Here is an 18,676-nt window from a genome sequence, read left to right as displayed (position 1 = left end):
ACCAGCTAGGTCATGAAAACCAAGCCAACGTGGAGGTAAGAAAATAGGACACTCGCAAGGAACCAGAGCTATACTGTTCTGATCAAGATAATTCGGATGATCTAACAGAACTACGGATGTAGTTAGTTACGCTCCTTCCAGGATGTTCCTTATGAGGACGTCAACCGAAGAGCACACAACAAGGTCAGTGCCATTGCATTGCTCTTAGGTATCAATCCTTGGCCTGCCATAACTTTTGAAGTACTTAACTAAACTCCATAATTTTTAAAAGCGACTTATGGGACCCCAGGACGGATCGCATGAGGCCAAAACGGACAAAATCGGTTTAGCCAGCCTTGAGATAATCGAGTGACAATTTTTTGATCAACATCCCACCACACACACAGACATTTGCTCAGAATTTGATTCTGAGTCGATAGGTATACATGAAGGTGGGTCTAGGAGGTCTAATTGAGAAGTTCATTTTTCAAGTGATTTTATAGCCTTTCCTCAATAAGGTGAGGAAGGCAAAACGAAAATCTGGAACAAGAAATACTGAATGCGGATGGATAGAAGATGGACAGAACCCTATCAACAAGCGCTGATAATAATAAATGCAAGAATTTCTTTTTCTTTTTTTCGCCGCAGTGACGTTATTGGATTGTGCATTTCGCATCAAAAGTTTGGAACCCCCAAACAATATTTGGCATATAAAAATTATTTTAAAATCCCACAAAACAGCTGCTCAACAAGGACTGTCATCGAAATTACTGTTGGGTTGTCATGTTTTTTTTTTGCCACGTAATTTATTATACCATTTCATTTTAACGTTTAAACCCTCTCTCCAGCCCGGCGATACAACATTGAAACATTTATACCACTTTCCACCGGAAATCATTTGGGCATTTGCAACCGAAGTGAGATTCGTTAAATTCGGGGAATTTCACACATTGCACACTTACATAGTTGACTTTATTTTTTGTGTTAATTATTAAAGTTTAGTGGATTGTTTTTTTTGTTTGTGATTGGGGGAAGATTTTCTGGGAGCATCATGTTTAGTATTATGCTGGAATGGCATGTTGCTGCTTTTGACTAGAATAATATCATACCTTTGGCATCGAGTAAAACAGAAGCGCTTGCGTCCTGGTTTTAGTGTCCGCCGGCCAGCTGCGCCCTGAGGTTCACGCGTTCCTGCTCGGCGAGCTCAAGCAAACGCTTAACCGTATCGTCCGCGCCGCTATAGCTGAGCACGCCCACGCAACTAACCGGGACCTTCTTCAGCAGGTGGAAGCCCAGCTTTCTGCGCTTCACCCCGAACACGATCGGAACGCGCGTCTGCCGGCAGATGGTTTTGACGCGCTCGACCAGCTGATCGATGCTGTCGTTCGGTTCCAGATCGGGCGCGATCAGCACCAGCTTCAGCTTGCGCGTCTCCAGATACTTGAGGATCTCGTTGAAGCCGACGCAGTAGCGCTTGTTGCTGACCGCCTTGATCGGATTCTTACCGTACGCGTTCGTCTGGAACTGGAACAGCTTCGTGACCAGCGTCTCGGCGTGGCTACGCAGCTCGTCCGTGATTAGGTGGTCGCAATACCTGAAAGGGGAAGACCGTTGAAAATTTTTTTTTCGACTAGCATCAATCTCCAATACTCACGCCCGAAACGCCCTGGAATGTTGCACGCCCTTCTCCTTATCCGGCACCTTCGCTACCGTATCGTTAAGCGCCGGAAATCCGTTCTGGTACTCCTCCGAGCCGACGCTGGGCGGCACAACATCTCCGCCGTCGGTGGAGCAACACCGTTCGATCGCCTTCAAAAACGGCGACTCGCCTAGCTTTGGTCCATTCGTGAACTGTGACGGTTGTGCCACTTCTTCCGCAACCGATTGCGGCGAGGACGATTCGGTTCCGGCAACCTCAGCAGCAACCGGTGCCGCGCCCTCGTCCTGTTTGGCCTTCCGATTGTTCAGGATGTCCTTTTTGAGCTTCGTAAGTCGCTTCTCCTTGGGGACCTCGCGCTGCTTGCCCTTGTGGAAGACGATCGGCTGGGTGATGGCAATCGGGACGACCGGTTTCAGGACCGTCTTCAGCTCGCCACCCGGCCCCAGCTCGCCCTTCTCCGCCAAGCTCAGCCGGTCCCGCAGGCAGTCGGACAGATTGAGCTGAACCATTTCGCTGGGCGTCTTCTTCGACCTCTTCTTCGTTTTGAGGCTCGGCCCCGGCGGCAGCGTCTGGGCATGGTTGTACTTCTCCAGGAAGCTCTCGTCGATGATCTGGATCTTCTGGCTTTTCGGACCGCGGATCTTCTTCAGCTGTTCCTCGTACTTTTTGGCCTGCTTGCGCTGCTTCTCCGCCTCCTTGCGCACCTTCCGGGCGGAGGACTTTTCCAGATCAGACAATGGCAGCTGGGGTGGGCCATTGCCACCCACTCCGCCCAACGCAGCCAGGCCACCACCGGCTTCCGACGAGTACTGCGGCTGATTCATACTTTCGGCCACTTGCAGCGTCCACTTGGCACTCAGTTCATCTTCGGGAGCTAGCTTTCCGGCGCGATTCGAGTCACTTTTCGGTCCAACTTTCGCGAGCAAAAATACACTTGAAAATTTTCATCCACTCCTGGCTGGCCCTCACACACGATTGTAAACAAATCGATTTTTGGGGGACCGTCAAATGACAGAGAAATTCAAAAGTAAAAGTTCGGATTTTTTTTTGTTTCAAAACCTACACTGAGTAAAATATTCGTATAAAAATTCGGATAAAAATACTAAGTTTTTTTTGAAAAGGTTCTATAAACCAAATTTTATTTTTTTGCTTTTTGGGTGTTTTTGATTACCCCTGACTCAAGGTGGTTCTAAAAACACCCAAAAAGCAAAAATTTAAAATTAGGTTTATAGGACCTTTTCAAAAAAACTCCACTCTTGTAAAAATCTAAAACAATTTAAAACTTCAAAAAGTTGTGTACCACTTTACACAGCAAATTTTGGATTGCCATTTCAGTAAAATAATCTCCTGAATGCGATTCAGTAATAATCACTTTTGCTGAAATTCTTTAATGAACAAAAACATTGCTGAAAAATCAGAACTGTCATCGAAATGTCACTTCTGACTTATTGTTTGGATGCTGCCGAGAGAAAATCCTCTTTCAAACATGTTGTGTTTTTTTTTTTAAATTTTGTATTTTGATCTTTAGAAACCAAGGTAAGAAAAATGTTAATAACAAATGCCTCGATGCTATCCACCTGTTTTTTAGGTTTGGCAGAATGATGAAATAAATGTATTAATAACAGTACTGGAAACATTTTCAATGACAAGCAAAATCAAATTTTGATAACTGAAATACCAGCAACGATTGCTGAATCTTCAGCAAATGATCTGTCAAACTGCCTCAAGAAAATTACTGAATTTTCAGCAAAATAATTTGACATTTCTTTTGCTGAAATTTCAGTTGTTTTGACAACCATTTTACTGAAATTTCAGTAAATCATCTGTCAAATTTGACAAATATCAGTTAACCGAGAATTCAGTAAAATCTAAATTACTGAATCGTTTACTAAAATTTCAGTAGATGAAAATTCAGTAAAACTTTACTGAATTTCAGTAAAAAAATTTGGTGTATACACACTAGGATGTAACAAAATTGACTTTTTGGCGGGCATTTGTTCTGGTGGGCATACTGAGCCCAAATCCCAAATATCGACGTCGTCGTGCTATCTTGTCGCACCCGCCATTTTGACGTTCCGAGAAAAACGCGTTTTAATGTTTGACCTTGAATATTCAAAAACGAGGGCATGCAATGTAAACAATAACAAACACGTTTTGTTTGGCTGATCATTATGTGCATTGTACCAAAGTTTGGTTGAAGTTGGTTGCTGGAGTCCTGAGTTATAATTACAAATGTTTACGGTAGTCTAGCTTGTACGTGCGACAAACGCATCCTGACTTTCCTGGCCTGAAATCCCTTTGGCCTTTTGTCGCACTTACATCAATTTTCACGGAGTGACAAGATAGCACGACAAGATTGAAACTACTTTCATATGTAAAGTGACAAAAATGCACGGAGTTTTTTCGGTTTTTGTTGAATATCTCAGGATTGAAATCGAATTTTGGGGATCTGTGAAGGTCAAAAGGTGAGGCATTGTAAGCTGTACAAAATGGCGTTCTTAACTCAATTTGGCCCAAAATGCACGTACGACAAGTTAGCACGATGGCGACGATATGAGCTTGATTGGACGTAACAGGAGCTGGCGCTCCGCCCTTCAATTTTAAATGAGATTGAACCCGTAAAAATACTTTTTTTCAAAAATGTCTATTTTTGAGGCACTTTGGCCACCAATGCGTTTATCAAAAACATCACTGCGCATCCTTGCGCATCTTTTGGAATATATAACATTGAAGTTTGGAGCACCCTGGAGCTCGGTACAGACCTTCAAAGTTTGGCATTTTTTCGAAAAATCGTCACCGGCAAAATCCCATTTAAAATTGAAGGGCGGAGCGCCAGCTCCTGTTACGTCCAATCAAGCTAATATTTGGGATTTGGGCTCAGTATGCCCACCAGAACAAACCCCTAGATGCCCGCCAAAAAGTCAATTTTGTTACAGTCTAGTACACATGGCAAAACTCAGTTTGGAACTAGCCCTCAAACGAACGTACCATTAGATGATGTCTTTCACTTTTGGGGCAATGACTGTCAATGATGGTTCTGAATTGGACCCTCATAGTAAATTTAACATTTAACAAACATTCTGAATCAATTCTGAATCAAGATTTGAATGTTTTTCTAAAACAACCATGGCCGTCAAATGGACCATCGGGAATATAATGATGCCTTTTAGAGCCTAAAACTTTTTTTCAAAAACAGTCCACATTTGAGTATTGTCTGTTTCTCTCGAAGGTAAACCAAGAGGTAAACGCCGCACGTCATTTCAGAATGTGCAGTAGACATTGTTGCCAGCTAGGTTGCCAGCAATTTTCTGCACTTTTAGTGCAATAGAAAATGTACCTGGCAACAATGCCGAACGATTTCAAGAAGAAGAACAACAAAAACAAAACTCGCAAATTTGACAGCGCGTATTTGCCGAAAGTGCTGCGCGCCGTTCGAGGCTGGTTTGCCGCTTGTCGTTTTGGACAAAACGGTCAATACCTATCCGAAGTTTAATTACGATTTTTTGTTGTTGTCCTTGTTCTTGGGCTCGAACAAAACCCTCAAAATGTTTCAATGTAGGGGAACAGCATCTAATTCCAGCGTGCCTCTAATGTTGGCAGGTCAGAACTTTGACATTCAATTAAAGCTAACTAAAAGAGTTTTCAACTGAAATCGAGTGATAAAAAGCTCAATAAGAAGTGAGCAAGCAAGTTTTTATCAAAAGTTTTGCAAAATTAGTTGTTTTAATAGAGAACTTGCAGCAAAGCTAAAAGACACATATCGCCACCTATGAACAAATAGCGTAAACTTATGATTTTTCAAAAAAATGTGTTTTTACCTTCAAAATCAATATTTTTATTAAACTTATGCCGGATTCGGATGAGAAAAATTATATCCAACAATTTGGTGTATAACTTTCCAATACTTGTTTGATTTTTCTATGAGAAAATTGTAAATTTTGTAAAAGATAGAAATTTGAACTATTTGGCAACAAAGTCTGTCAAAAATCAATAAAAATTGTTAAATATACGTTAACACATCTGTTATCAACTATATCACTGTTTATTTCATTGATATATACGGGGAAACTCATTTTTTCGTGTTCTGAAACATGTTTTTTGAAGAAAAAGTTCACAAATTTTTGTGCGCCCAAAAATTGATGTTCATTATTTTAAAGCAAAAATTTTTTCAAATTTAAACACTGAGAATAAAGGTAAGAACAAGATTGTCCGTCAGGACTGAACGCAAACGCAAAATTTTGCGCCTGTCATCATAGCCTGCCAGTCATCGACCATTGAACAAAGCAACTCCTGCAGATTGTTCGACTGACAGCTGATGGAAAAATCGAACTGGCACAGCGTTCTGCGTTCACCACTGCGTCGAACGGACAATCGTGCTCTTAGCTTAAGTCCAAAAATATTGATAAAAAAAATCTTATCAAGTATTCAACACACCGCGCTGACCGAGCCGGCCAAAGCAGAATCATTTTACAACAGGGAACCGCGCTGTCATTTGACGCAAATCCATGTTTTGACAGTTCGTCTGATTAAAGTTTGCCGCATTGTCGCATGCATGGTTCTGTCGTTCTCCGGATTATTACACAATCTATCGGGTGTATTTACTAAGGTCCCCGTCCTACGGAAAATACCGCGGATTTCTAACGCCAAGTGACCAAACCCCAGGCAACTGTGTTCATCGCGAAACCCGTACAAACATGGAAATGGCACTCGATAATCTTTCCTCGGCCCAGAAGGACGAGCTCATGAGCCAGGTCAAGCAGCAGATCGCGCTGGCCAACGCACAGGAACTGCTGACCGTAGGTTTCGGAGTCAGGGGGCGGTTTGATTTGATGTTTTATTAAAATTGTGGTTCGATTCGTTCCAGAAAATGACCGAAAAATGCTTCAAGAAGTGCATCTCCAAGCCGGGCACCGAGTTGGACAGTTCGGAGCAGGTAATTTGCCATGTTTTATTTATTAACTTTATAACAATTATGTTTAGTCGATTTTGTAAGCAATAATCTGTTGAAACGCTATAAAAATCAACAAAATTCCACAACATGCACCAAAAAATATGAAGGAACGATATTTCTTTTCAAAAACCAAATTATGTAAATGCTGCAATTCCTGCAACTTTTGCTCAAGCATCGTGATGTTGCACGGTTCAGGGCGGTTGCTCATGAAAACATCCAACTTTTCCATCGCTCCTACGTTCTCCAACTCAAAATCTTGCGCTTCACCGTTTGGAGTGCAAACGTAGTACGATTTTCGAGCGGAATTGCTTCGCCCTACGTTGAAACCAAGCACGCAATTTTCATTGAAGTCTTGCACACTTTTGATCAAACCGTGATGCGTGAGCAAAAGTCCCGCGATGTCCTTCCAAACCGTAAATATTTCGCAGAAAGCCAATTCTTCAAAGGATTTTAAAATCAAATAGCCGTTGTTGTCCGATCTTATGATGACGAAGCTAACGTTGAAGTAAAAAGCTTGATTCGTCTCGGAGAAATCGTGACGGTTTTGCAATAAATATACTTGGTGTTGCGTGAACGGTTCAAAAAATTCGTCAAACGGGACACGGTTGCAGGTGGGTTTGGAGATTGCACTCGCCGACACCGTTAGAAGAAGGAGCGAAAGAAGTTTTGTACTTGTTTTACATTTCATGGTTGAAGCATGAATCAAGTGGTACGTAAAACCGGCTCTGATGAGCAACGATTTGATTGCTCAACCGGCTACCAACTTTCCAGACGTATTTTAGTTAATTGAGCAGTTTGTATCCATCAGGCCATAATAGGCCAGCAGAACTTATCAATTGCTTAGACAAACTTGCCGATTGCCGAAGCCTCGATGCTAAAAATCCAATATCAATGTTTTTTTTAATCCTCATTCAATGATTCAAAGATTCTTAAAATTCTAAAAATTCCGAAAATTTCGAAAATTTCGAAAATTCCAAAAATTCAAAAAAATTAAAAAAAATCAAAAATTTAAAAATTCGAAAATTTAATTTTAATTCAAAAAATTTTCAAAATTCTAAAATTCTAAAATTCAAAAATTCAAAAATTCAAAAATTCAAAAATTTAAAAATTCTAAAATTTAAAATTTCAAAAATTTAAAAATTCAAATATTTAAAAATTTAAAAATTCAAAAATTTCAAAATTCAAATACTTCAAAATTTAAAAAATCAAAAATTCAACACTTCCAAAAATTTCAAAAATTCAAAAAATTAAAAAAAATTAAAAATTCAAAAGTTATAATATTCAGGATTGTTACGGACGGCTTGGCGAAAATAAACAGATTAGAACATTCCAAATTCAAATCTTCAGAAATTCAAAAATTCGAAAAAAAATGTTTCAATACTTTTTATAAAAACAAAAAAAAAATCAAAATACATATTAATTTTTTTTCGATATTTCTAAAATCGTAATTTAAAAAATCTGAAATTTCAAAATTCAAAATTTTAGCAATCTGAAATTCAAAATACAAAAAAATTGGGTAATCAAAAATTTGAAGATTTAAAAACAAATCAAAATTAAAAAGTCAAAATTTTAAAAACTAAAAAATATTCGCAATTCGCAATTCGCAATTTTCAGTGTAAGAACGGGCCTTGACCGATCTTATGCACCAGGTTCCCGACGAACACGCACTGCCCTTACACCTACATCTCACCCTTGCTCTGAGTCAGTACGAGCAGCACGCTAGAACACGCTTTGAGTGTTCGTGCCAGGCATGCACACCTTCTTTTCCGGTTACGCATTTTAACTCGGCCGGGGGTGGTACATTAAGTAGGGTTTGATGTAAGTATAAGCGCCTAACCATTTATAGTGTGCCTATCAACTTTCATTAAAGCAAAAACTGTTTTATTTTGAGTTTCAATTCAAAAACTTATTGTTATTTACTGTGTATTGTTTTCTCCTGAAATCTTCCCTATTGTTGAGTCTGTTTATCTGTTGCTTTTTCTTTTGTCGCGGTGTTTTGTTACAATATTTTGGTCCTAAGCATCTTAGAAAAGTTTTTCAAAAGTACAATAGTAATATTTGTGTTAATCCTTTAATCATTCCATAAATTGAGCAAGGGCTCGAACCTCACTTGCTTAAGAAAAAGGTGAAGTTTCAAAACAATGGACAGTGAAGGAAACATACTATGTAAAGAATCAATAGTAAAAGAAAGATAGTAATTTATGAAGAAGATAAAGAAATTAACAATAGTTAATGAAAAGAGATAACAAACAAGCTTAGATTATTGTTATGATGGGCAATTTACAGGGAAGATGAGAAATTATTGAAATAGATAAATAAAGAAAAGGCACATGATAAACAAAATTGACATCGCTGCCAAATTAAGGGAAAGCAGACAGTTTGTTACAGCAGCATCAATTGGTAAAATAGAGTGGAAAAGTGTTGAGAAATAAGAGAATCAAATAAGTAAAATCGAAATCAAATGGAGGATAGTAAACAGAAGCTGCGTTAGAGAATCAGTTAAACAAAATTAACAGAATATAGATGATAGATAAAAACGGAAAGAAGAGAAACCCCGTTGTGTGATGTTTCAGGTACATCCACAGCAGTTGACTCAACATACTGCGAATCAAAACAATACCGTCTACAATCACAAATTACTTCCCTTTCCCACATTGTCGCGCCCCTTTCTTTTAGCCGTCTCGACTTTGACCCGCGGTGGTCAAAGGTTTACGATCCGTTTCCACAGGCCACCAGCTAGGTCATCATGAAAACCAAGCCAACGTGGAGGTAAGAAAATAGGACACTTGCAAGGAACCAGAGCTATACTGTCTTGATCAAGAAAGATCTAACAGGACTACGGACGTAGTCAGTGACGCTCCTTCCAGGATGTTCCTTGCCTGAGCGTCAACTGAAGAGGTATTATCAGCATCATTCGCACTTGGCCTGCAATTTAAAAAAAAAAAATTTTAAAAACTAAAAAATATGAAATACAAAACAATATGGAAAAATTTTTCGCAAATCTAAAATGATTTTAGTATCCTTAAGCTTATAGATTCTAAAATTCTTAAATTCTAAAATCCTAAATTCTTTAATTCTTAAATTGTTAAATTCTAAAATTCGATTAGTGCGCTGACCACGGGGACGCGTTGTCTTGTTTTTGCATGCTCATTTTCATTTCTTTTGTGTCGCTTTTTGTGTGCTTGGGTGCGTGGTTGTTATAATTAAATAATGGCATCATTAGTGCGCTGACCACGCGGACGCGCTGTCTCGTTTTTGCATGCTCATTTTCATTTCTTTTATGTCGCTGTTTGTGTGCTTGGGTGAGTGGTTGTTACAATTAAATAATGGCATCATTAGTGCGCTGACCACGCGGACGCGCTGTCTTGTTTTTGCATGCTTATTTTCATTTCTTTTATGTCGCTGTTTGTGTGCTTGGGTGAGTGGTTGTTACAATTAGATCATTAGTGCGCTGACCACGGGGACGCGTTGTCTTGTTTTTGCATGCTCATTTTCATTTCTTTTGTGTCGCTGTTTGTGTGCTTGGGTGCGTGGTTGTTATAATTAAATAATGGCATCATTAGTGCGCTGACCACGGGGACGCGTTGTCTTGTTTTTGCATGCTCATTTTCATTTCTTTTGTGTCGCTGTTTGTGTGCTTGGGTGAGTGGTTATTATAATTAAATAATCGCATCATTAGTGCGCTGACCACGGGGACGCGTTGTCTTGTTTTTGCATGCTCATTTTCATTTCTTTTGTGCCGCTGTTTGTATGCTTGGGTGCTTGGTTATTATATATAGGTGAAGGGATTTTATTAAATGATCATTATATTGCATTATTATATTTATTTGATTATATAACCACACTATATTTTACACTTAACACATCATACAAAACACATATGAAACTGTAAACAGGAGCGTTTGGTACGGTATGTCCACGCATCCTTCCTCCCCTGTAGATTCTGTGAAATGTGATCCGTTCTCAGAATCCTCTCTGCGGTAAACACAACGTAGTAGGGCTGGCCGCTTTAATTTTTGCAATACATTTTCGGGTGTTCTCGGATGTACTGCAATTATTAATAATGACAAGAAAAGTGCTTGGGGCGTAATCTAATCACAAGACTTTCCAGCATGCTTTCATCGGACTGGCTGCGTTTGTGTTAGATTAGATTAGATTAGATTAAATTGTTAAATTCTAAAATTCTAAAATTATCAAAGTCTAAAATTCTCAAATTCTAAAATTCTAAAATTCTAAAATTCGGGGTCGAGGCCATGATTTCAACATTTGCACGAAAAACGTGTTTTAAAATACATTTTACACTAGTTCAGTTGTTTTGCAATCATAAGTTTTCAAAAATGTGAGATTTGACGAAAACAAAACTTTTAGCGAAAAAAAAAACATTTAGCGACAGTAAACATCGAACATTTTCGAATATTCAAAAGATTTTTAAATCAACCCAAACATGAAAATGATTCTAAAGGCAGGGGAATGTATTTTAAATTGATTTTAAAATTCAGCTCATTTCAGTTCTATTTCCATTAAAATTTTGAAATATTTTTTTTGCCCCCTGATTTTTTGGGGCAACTTTGAAGGGGGGGGGTGCACACACACTTTAAATAGAATTTTTACTAGCCTTATTTTATTTTTTTTATTTTTTATTTTTTTTAAATTTTGTAAATTTTGTAAATTTTGCAAATTTTAAATTTAGCAATTTTTTTTTATTTTACAAATTTTTAAATAAAAAAAATATATTTTGCATTTTTTTAATTTTTTCCGTGCTTGATTCGATTTTTCCGTGCATAATTCCATTTGATGCGGTAGCAAACAGGCTGAATACCGGCTAGCAAAGTGAAATCCCGAAGAACTGGGAGCAAATTTGCTACCGCGACAGGTACCGCGATGGGTTTGACGTCGGGTGCAAATTTGCTTTGCTGCGATGTTTGCATTCAGCGCTGGAGATGCACGAACTTTAACAAAGTTTAACTTGTGATATTTTTACGAACTTCATTTGATTAATTTTATCTCGTTTTTACCAAAAAACTAATTTTCAATAATTTCATCTTATTTTTATTAATCTAGCTGTTTTCCCTTCCTCACCTCAATGAGGAAAGGCTATAAAATGACTCGAAAAATGAACTTCGTAAATTGTCCTCGTAGACCTCGTAGACCCACCCTTCACGTATACATATCGACTTAGAATCAAATTCTGGTAAAAATATTAACACTAAAAAAATCGCTTTATCATTTACATGAATGAACTAAGCCTGAAATCGTTAACATAGAAAAAAAAACGTTCCCAATAAAACCAGACATAAAAAACAACCCTAAAATCATTTATTCACCGGTCCCCCCACAGACCGTTATTATGAAGAAGGTGCAGTGGTAATGCTACAGGCATAACCATCATGACGAAGAACTTCGGACACAAAAGTAAATGAATTTTTTTATTGTTTTATTATTTGCTTTTCTTGGCCACAAAATCCATCACGAAACGGTTATTTCTTAAGATCTATTTATTTCTGCTCTAAGATCTTATGGTATTTTGACGTTGGATAACGTCTAAAGTTTTGAAACGCTTCACAGCTAATCGTAATGTCAAGATTTTCGTGCCAGTTGATTTGAAATCATTTCATCAATTCTCTTTTAAAATTTTGGCATTGAACAACGTTTTAAAAATATTTTGAAATAATAAAAAGCCAATTCATTTACAAAGAGCCAGTCTGAACCATGTGTTAAAGATTTTCTTTGCGTCACAACAAATTTGAATCACACTAAACGATTTATTCCCACACATTACAAGATTTTTTTCTCGTTTTGACGTTTCTACGGCGTTCTCTCTGCCTTCCTACGGCATTCGTCACCTAGATTTCTTCGTTCCACGAAATCCCAAAACGAAAATCTATTTCATTTGCGTACTCAAATCACTCTCGACAGTCTACGAATAGCTGATTACGAAAGAGTTATTCTCAATTTCAATAATTTCGCAATAATCGATTTATTACCCCCAGCGATTTATTACTCATATTGCCAAAAAGTTCAAGATGGTATGTCAGAGACATAACCGAAAGACACAGGACCAAACATTTTGAATGAGTTTTTGGATTGCTAGTGAAATCTGGGATAAGATTATTGTATTTTGTTTCATAGATTTGTCGGCAAAATTGTCATAAATGTTCCCCCAAGGTGAACTTTCCATGAGGGCACCGGCAACTCCAGGTTGTGGCCACTACTGTCGAAATGTCAATTTTCATGTTCAGTATCAAAAACCATGAATTTTGATACCCATATTGCCACAACTCGTTTGGTTCTGTAAATGTCCCCCGGGCCCCGGGGGAACCTGCTTCGAGGGCACCAGCCAGTACAGGTTGTTGCCACTACTGTCGAAATGTCAATTTTCATGATTATTATTACAACTAATAACAAAATGCTCGATTTCACCCAACTTGCAAATATATGTAAGCGTGTACTCAACATCCATCACACCAAATTGCAGTAACTTTTCAACAAGAAAGAGAAGAGAGAGCTTGCAGAAAAGTACGGGAACGGTTTTGCTGCAACACTTCTACCTCTCTCACTGCAGAAGTTCTGCCTGAGAGAAAAGTAACTTTTGTTGCAGAAAATGACGGGAACGCTCTGCTGCCGTTTTTGTGCAGAATTGCAGAATTCTGCAGTACGGGAATAGACCTAAAGTCATACGGGATTGTGCAAACACAAGAGTTTTGCTGAGAATCTCGCGATGGAAAAAAGGGCAGGGAAAGACGGGAGATGAGAACTGAAAGTTTGATATTTTTACAACCTTGATTACGTCGCAAACCTTGGTTTTGTTTTGTTTCCATCTTGCCTTGTAACCAATCTTAAATTATAATTTCTCATAGATCGTTAGTTTAAAATCTATTGTGTTTTTTTTTCTCGGAAATGTCATAATTTTGTGATATTTCTATTTAACTAGAAACATGCATTAACAAAAATATTTATTCCAGAATTTTCCTATATTGTGTCAGACATAAAAAAATACTACCAAAATGCATACAAAATTGATGTTGTGTAAAACATAATACTAAATAAACTATACTTCTTTCTCTCTCTTAATTACTTTCCAGAAATGCATCGCCATGTGCATGGACCGGTACATGGACTCGTGGAACCTGGTGTCCCGGACGTACACGATGCGCATCCAAAAGGAGCAATACAAGGGGTAAAACGGCTCACGCGAAAGCCAGCAGCGGAAGCATTTGTGCATTAGAAAATAAAACATTTAATCTAAAACTGTTAAAAAGCCAATAAACCTAAAGAGCTAATCTTACATTCAGTAGTCGTGTAAAAAGAGTGGGCATCATAAAATACAATTAGAATGTGCAGACAAATTCCGCGGGAATGTTTTTTAAACGTTAAAATATCCGGGAAGTCCCTCGCAAGAACCATCAAACCGGCGCCGGACTTTCCTCGCTGGCCGTCGGCGTCATCGCGGTCGTCGTCGTTTCCGACTGGTCCCTGCTTACCTGTGATATGTCACTGCCGGTGCCGGCCGGGGACGTCGTTTTCCGGTGGCGTTCTATCAACTGCAGCAAAAGAGCAGGCACTGCCTCTTTTGGTTCCTCGCCGAAACCGCCCAGCTCCCGCAGCAGTCGCGCCCTGGAACAGGGCTTGCGGAGGCCACTTTCCGCCAGCAGAACACGCTTCGCAAAGGGCAGCTTCAAACTGTCCAGCAGGTCGTGCACCAAACTTAAGGCCACGGTTCGATCGTCCAGCTCTTCCTCGGAGTCACCGTTTCCGTCGTCCAGGTCCGTTCTGTCCCCGCTGTAAGTGAGGTCGCTGTCGTTGACCACCTCCTGGTGCTGGTTCTGTCGGCCGTCGTTCTCGAATACGTCGTACAGGTGAGCGCGAAGTTTGGCCTGGGAGAAAATCACTGAGTTCTCGTAACATAATTTCAGAAAAAAGACGTACCTTAATTTCCAGTAGGGAACCGTTTTCCTCCAACTTTTTCAGAACCATGTCACGGAATTCCACGTCCTCGTCCATGTCGCGGCGAAGAAAGATTTACAAGGACAAAGGAAACTACCGGCAAAAACGGATAAACAGCTTGGCCAGGTTTGTAAACATTACGTTTGACGTTTTAAAATTAAACCGGTTTAAAATTTGAATCGGTTCTGAATTGAAACTTTTACGTTGACATTACACCGCTTTTTGGTGACAATCAATATCATAGATAAACAGACTTGCAAAACAAGGTTAAAGGAAAATGCTCATTGAAACTTCAATAAACCCCAGATTATAGATTATGAATATATTCAATAGCCCGTGTCAAAAAAATTAAAGTTGCTCAAATCAAAAATTATATGAGATTGCCCGAAAGAGTACTCAAAATGGAGGCTCAGGCCAAAGTTTCAGCCCATTTGGTTGAAAACTGGCTTGCCTTGAGCAGGAACAAGTTTAAATGGGAATTAACCCGTAAAACTGGAGCATTTAGGTAAATTGCTCTGTACAAGACAGCCGTTAACAAATGACGACTTTTGCATACCATGGGGTCCTAGGGAATGATCTGGGGAACAATTCCTCCGGAGGGTGCAAGACGATCCGAGGCCCCTGGACTTGCCTTGAACCGGATTCATTCCGGCGTCGCAGAAATTCTCATGGTCCCAGCTAGATGTATAGGGAAAAATCAAAGCACACTAAGAAGGCTGCCTCGATCAGAGGACGCCAATCAGTCACCACGTGGCAGGAAAATAACTCCAAAATCGACTTCAAAATTACATTTAGCGTTGTTAAAGTGTTTTTGATCAAATGTCTGGTTGAATAAAGTGTCCTAGAAATAACAAAACCACTTTAAAAGCAAAAATTGATGATACCCTCTTGCCACGTGGTGACTGATTGCCATGTGGCGTCCTCTGATCGAGGCAGCCTTCTTAGTGTGCTTTGATTTTCCCTATACATCTAGCTGGGACCATGAGAATTTCTGCGACGGCGGAATGAATCCGGTTCAAGGCAAGTCCAGGGGCCTCGGATCGTCTTGCACCCTCCGGAGGAATTGTTCCCCAGATCATTCCCTAGGACCCCATGGTATGCAAAAGTCGTCATTTGTTAACGGCTGTCTTGTACAGAGCAATTTACCTAAATGCTCCAGTTTTACGGGTTAATTCCCATTTAAACTTGTTCCTGCTCAAGGCAAGCCAGTTTTCAACCAAATGGGCTGAAACTTTGGCCTGAGCCTCCATTATGAGTACTCTTTCGGGCAATCTCATATAATTTTTGATTTGAGCAACTTTATTTTTTTACCCGGGCTAATATTCAAGCTAAGAATTCAAGAATTCAAGAATTTAAGAATTTAAGAATTTAAGAATTTAAGAATTTAAGAATTTAAGAATTTAAGAATTTAAGAATTTAAGAATTTAAGAATTTAAGAATTTAAGAATTTAAGAATTTAAGAATTCAAGAATTTAAGAATTTAAGAATTTAAGAATTTAAGAATTTAAGAATTTAAGAATTTAAGAATTTAAGAATTTAAGAATTTAAGAATTTAAGAATTTAAGAATTTAAGAATTTAAGAATTTAAGAATTTAAGAATTTAAGAATTTAAGAATTTAAGAATTTAAGAATTTAAGAATTTAAGAATTTAAGAATTTAAGAATTTAAGAATTTAAGAATTTAAGAATTTAAGAATTTAAGAATTTAAGAATTTAAGAATTTAAGAATTTAAGAATTTAAGAATTTAAGAATTTAAGAATTTAAGAATTTAAGAATTTAAGAATTTAAGAATTTAAGAATTTAAGAATTTAAGAATTTAAGAATTTAAGAATTTAAGAATTTAAGAATTTAAGAATTTAAGAATTTAAGAATTTAAGAATTTAAGAATTTAAGAATTTAAGAATTTAAGAATTTAAGAATTTAAGAATTTAAGAATTTAAGAATTTAAGAATTTAAGAATTTAAGAATTTAAGAATTTAAGAATTTAAGAATTTAAGAATTTAAGAATTTAAGAATTTAAGAATTTAAGAATTTAAGAATTTAAGAATTTAAGAATTTAAGAATTTAAGAATTTAAGAATTTAAGAATTTAAGAATTTAAGAATTTAAGAATTTAAGAATTTAAGAATTTAAGAATTTAAGAATTTAAGAATTTAAGAATTTAAGAATTTAAGAATTTAAGAATTTAAGAATTTAAGAATTTAAGAATTTAAGAATTTAAGAATTTAAGAATTTAAGAATTTAAGAATTTAAGAATTTAAGAATTTAAGAATTTAAGAATTTAAGAATTTAAGAATTTAAGAATTTAAGAATTTAAGAATTTAAGAATTTAAGAATTTAAGAATTTAAGAATTTAAGAATTTAAGAATTTAAGAATTTAAGAATTTAAGAATTTAAGAATTTAAGAATTTAAGAATTTAAGAATTTAAGAATTTAAGAATTTAAGAATTTAAGAATTTAAGAATTTAAGAATTTAAGAATTTAAGAATTTAAGAATTTAAGAATTTAAGAATTTAAGAATTTAAGAATTTAAGAATTTAAGAATTTAAGAATTTAAGAATTTAAGAATTTAAGAATTTAAGAATTTAAGAATTTAAGAATTTAAGAATTTAAGAATTTAAGAATTTAAGAATTTAAGAATTTAAGAATTTAAGAATTTAAGAATTTAAGAATTTAAGAATTTAAGAATTTAAGAATTTAAGAATTTAAGAATTTAAGAATTTAAGAATTTAAGAATTTAAGAATTTAAGAATTTAAGAATTTAAGAATTTAAGAATTTAAGAATTTAAGAATTTAAGAATTTAAGAATTTAAGAATTTAAGAATTTAAGAATTTAAGAATTTAAGAATTTAAGAATTTAAGAATTTAAGAATTTAAGAATTTAAGAATTTAAGAATTTAAGAATTTAAGAATTTAAGAATTTAAGAATTTAAGAATTTAAGAATTTAAGAATTTAAGAATTTAAGAATTTAAGAATTTAAGAATTTAAGAATTTAAGAATTTAAGAATTTAAGAATTTAAGAATTTAAGAATTTAAGAATTTAAGAATTTAAGAATTTAAGAATTTAAGAATTTAAGAATTTAAGAATTTAAGAATTTAAGAATTTAAGAATTTAAGAATTTAAGAATTTAAGAATTTAAGAATTTAAGAATTTAAGAATTTAAGAATTTAAGAATTTAAGAATTTAAGAATTTAAGAATTTAAGAATTTAAGAATTTAAGAATTTAAGAATTTAAGAATTTAAGAATTTAAGAATTTAAGAATTTAAGAATTTAAGAATTTAAGAATTTAAGAATTTAAGAATTTAAGAATTTAAGAATTTAAGAATTTAAGAATTTAAGAATTTAAGAATTTAAGAATTTAAGAATTTAAGAATTTAAGAATTTAAGAATTTAAGAATTTAAGAATTTAAGAATTTAAGAATTTAAGAATTTAAGAATTTAAGAATTTAAGAATTTAAGAATTTAAGAATTTAAGAATTTAAGAATTTAAGAATTTAAGAATTTAAGAATTTAAGAATTTAAGAATTTAAGAATTTAAGAATTTAAGAATTTAAGAATTTAAGAATTTAAGAATTTAAGAATTTAAGAATTTAAGAATTTAAGAATTTAAGAATTTAAGAATTTAAGAATTTAAGAATTTAAGAATTTAAGAATTTAAGAATTTAAGAATTTAAGAATTTAAGAATTTAAGAATTTAAGAATTTAAGAATTTAAGAATTTAAGAATTTAAGAATTTAAGAATTTAAGAATTTAAGAATTTAAGAATTTAAGAATTTAAGAATTTAAGAATTTAAGAATTTAAGAATTTAAGAATTTAAGAATTTAAGAATTTAAGAATTTAAGAATTTAAGAATTTAAGAATTTAAGATTTAAGAATTTAAGAATTTAAGAATTTAAGAATTTAAGAATTTAAGAATTTAAGAATTTAAGAATTTAAGAATTTAAGAATTTAAGAATTTAAGAATTTAAGAATTTAAGAATTTAAGAATTTAAGAATTTAAGAATTTAAGAATTTAAGAATTTAAGAATTTAAGAATTTAAGAATTTAAGAATTTAAGAATTTAAGAATTTAAGAATTTAAGAATTTAAGAATTTAAGAATTTAAGAATTTAAGAATTTAAGAATTTAAGAATTTAAGAA

The 18,676-nt window shown here is 35.3% G+C and overlaps 3 protein-coding genes across 3 annotated transcripts; 1 reads left to right on the top strand and 2 right to left on the bottom strand.

Annotated features, from left to right (window-relative positions):
- Positions 1–775: 775 nt before the first annotated feature.
- Positions 776–2,625, bottom strand: LOC120420946 (selenocysteine insertion sequence-binding protein 2). Its single transcript, XM_039584082.2, has 2 exons — positions 1,634–2,625; positions 776–1,573 (listed from the first exon to the last, which is right to left on the bottom strand). The coding sequence occupies exons 1-2, from the start codon at positions 2,461–2,463 to the stop codon at positions 1,129–1,131; spliced, it is 1,275 nt and encodes a 424-aa protein (XP_039440016.1). The 5' UTR covers positions 2,464–2,625; the 3' UTR covers positions 776–1,128.
- A 3,559-nt stretch (positions 2,626–6,184) lies between these two features.
- LOC120420952 (mitochondrial import inner membrane translocase subunit Tim13) lies at positions 6,185–13,936 on the top strand. The gene is made up of 3 exons (XM_052709366.1): positions 6,185–6,435; positions 6,504–6,572; positions 13,673–13,936. The coding sequence occupies exons 1-3, from the start codon at positions 6,334–6,336 to the stop codon at positions 13,769–13,771; spliced, it is 270 nt and encodes an 89-aa protein (XP_052565326.1). The 5' UTR covers positions 6,185–6,333; the 3' UTR covers positions 13,772–13,936.
- LOC120420951 (centrosomal protein 43-like) lies at positions 13,679–14,684 on the bottom strand. Its single transcript, XM_039584086.2, has 2 exons — positions 14,517–14,684; positions 13,679–14,464 (listed from the first exon to the last, which is right to left on the bottom strand). The coding sequence occupies exons 1-2, from the start codon at positions 14,589–14,591 to the stop codon at positions 13,994–13,996; spliced, it is 546 nt and encodes a 181-aa protein (XP_039440020.1). The 5' UTR covers positions 14,592–14,684; the 3' UTR covers positions 13,679–13,993.
- Between the last annotated feature and the right edge of the window lie 3,992 nt (positions 14,685–18,676).

This window comes from Culex pipiens, chromosome 3, assembly GCF_016801865.2.
Source record: "Culex pipiens pallens isolate TS chromosome 3, TS_CPP_V2, whole genome shotgun sequence".
In the NCBI taxonomy this organism is placed as follows: domain Eukaryota; kingdom Metazoa; phylum Arthropoda; class Insecta; order Diptera; family Culicidae; genus Culex; species Culex pipiens.
Note: the sequence above shows the minus strand (reverse complement) of the source record. Positions and strands in the feature narration are given on the sequence as shown.

Coding starts and splice junctions, on each gene's coding strand:
- LOC120420946 (XM_039584082.2), bottom strand. CDS start 2,463: ATGAATCAGCCGCAGTACTCGTCGGAAGCCGGTGGTGGCCTGGCTGCG. Junction 1,574..1,633: donor CATTCCAGGGCGTTTCGGGC/GTGAGTATTGGA, acceptor TTCCCCTTTCAG/GTATTGCGACCACCTAATCA.
- LOC120420952 (XM_052709366.1), top strand. CDS start 6,334: ATGGAAATGGCACTCGATAATCTTTCCTCGGCCCAGAAGGACGAGCTC. Junction 6,436..6,503: donor ACGCACAGGAACTGCTGACC/GTAGGTTTCGGA, acceptor GATTCGTTCCAG/AAAATGACCGAAAAATGCTT. Junction 6,573..13,672: donor AGTTGGACAGTTCGGAGCAG/GTAATTTGCCAT, acceptor ATTACTTTCCAG/AAATGCATCGCCATGTGCAT.
- LOC120420951 (XM_039584086.2), bottom strand. CDS start 14,591: ATGGACGAGGACGTGGAATTCCGTGACATGGTTCTGAAAAAGTTGGAG. Junction 14,465..14,516: donor GTTCCCTACTGGAAATTAAG/GTACGTCTTTTT, acceptor ATTTTCTCCCAG/GCCAAACTTCGCGCTCACCT.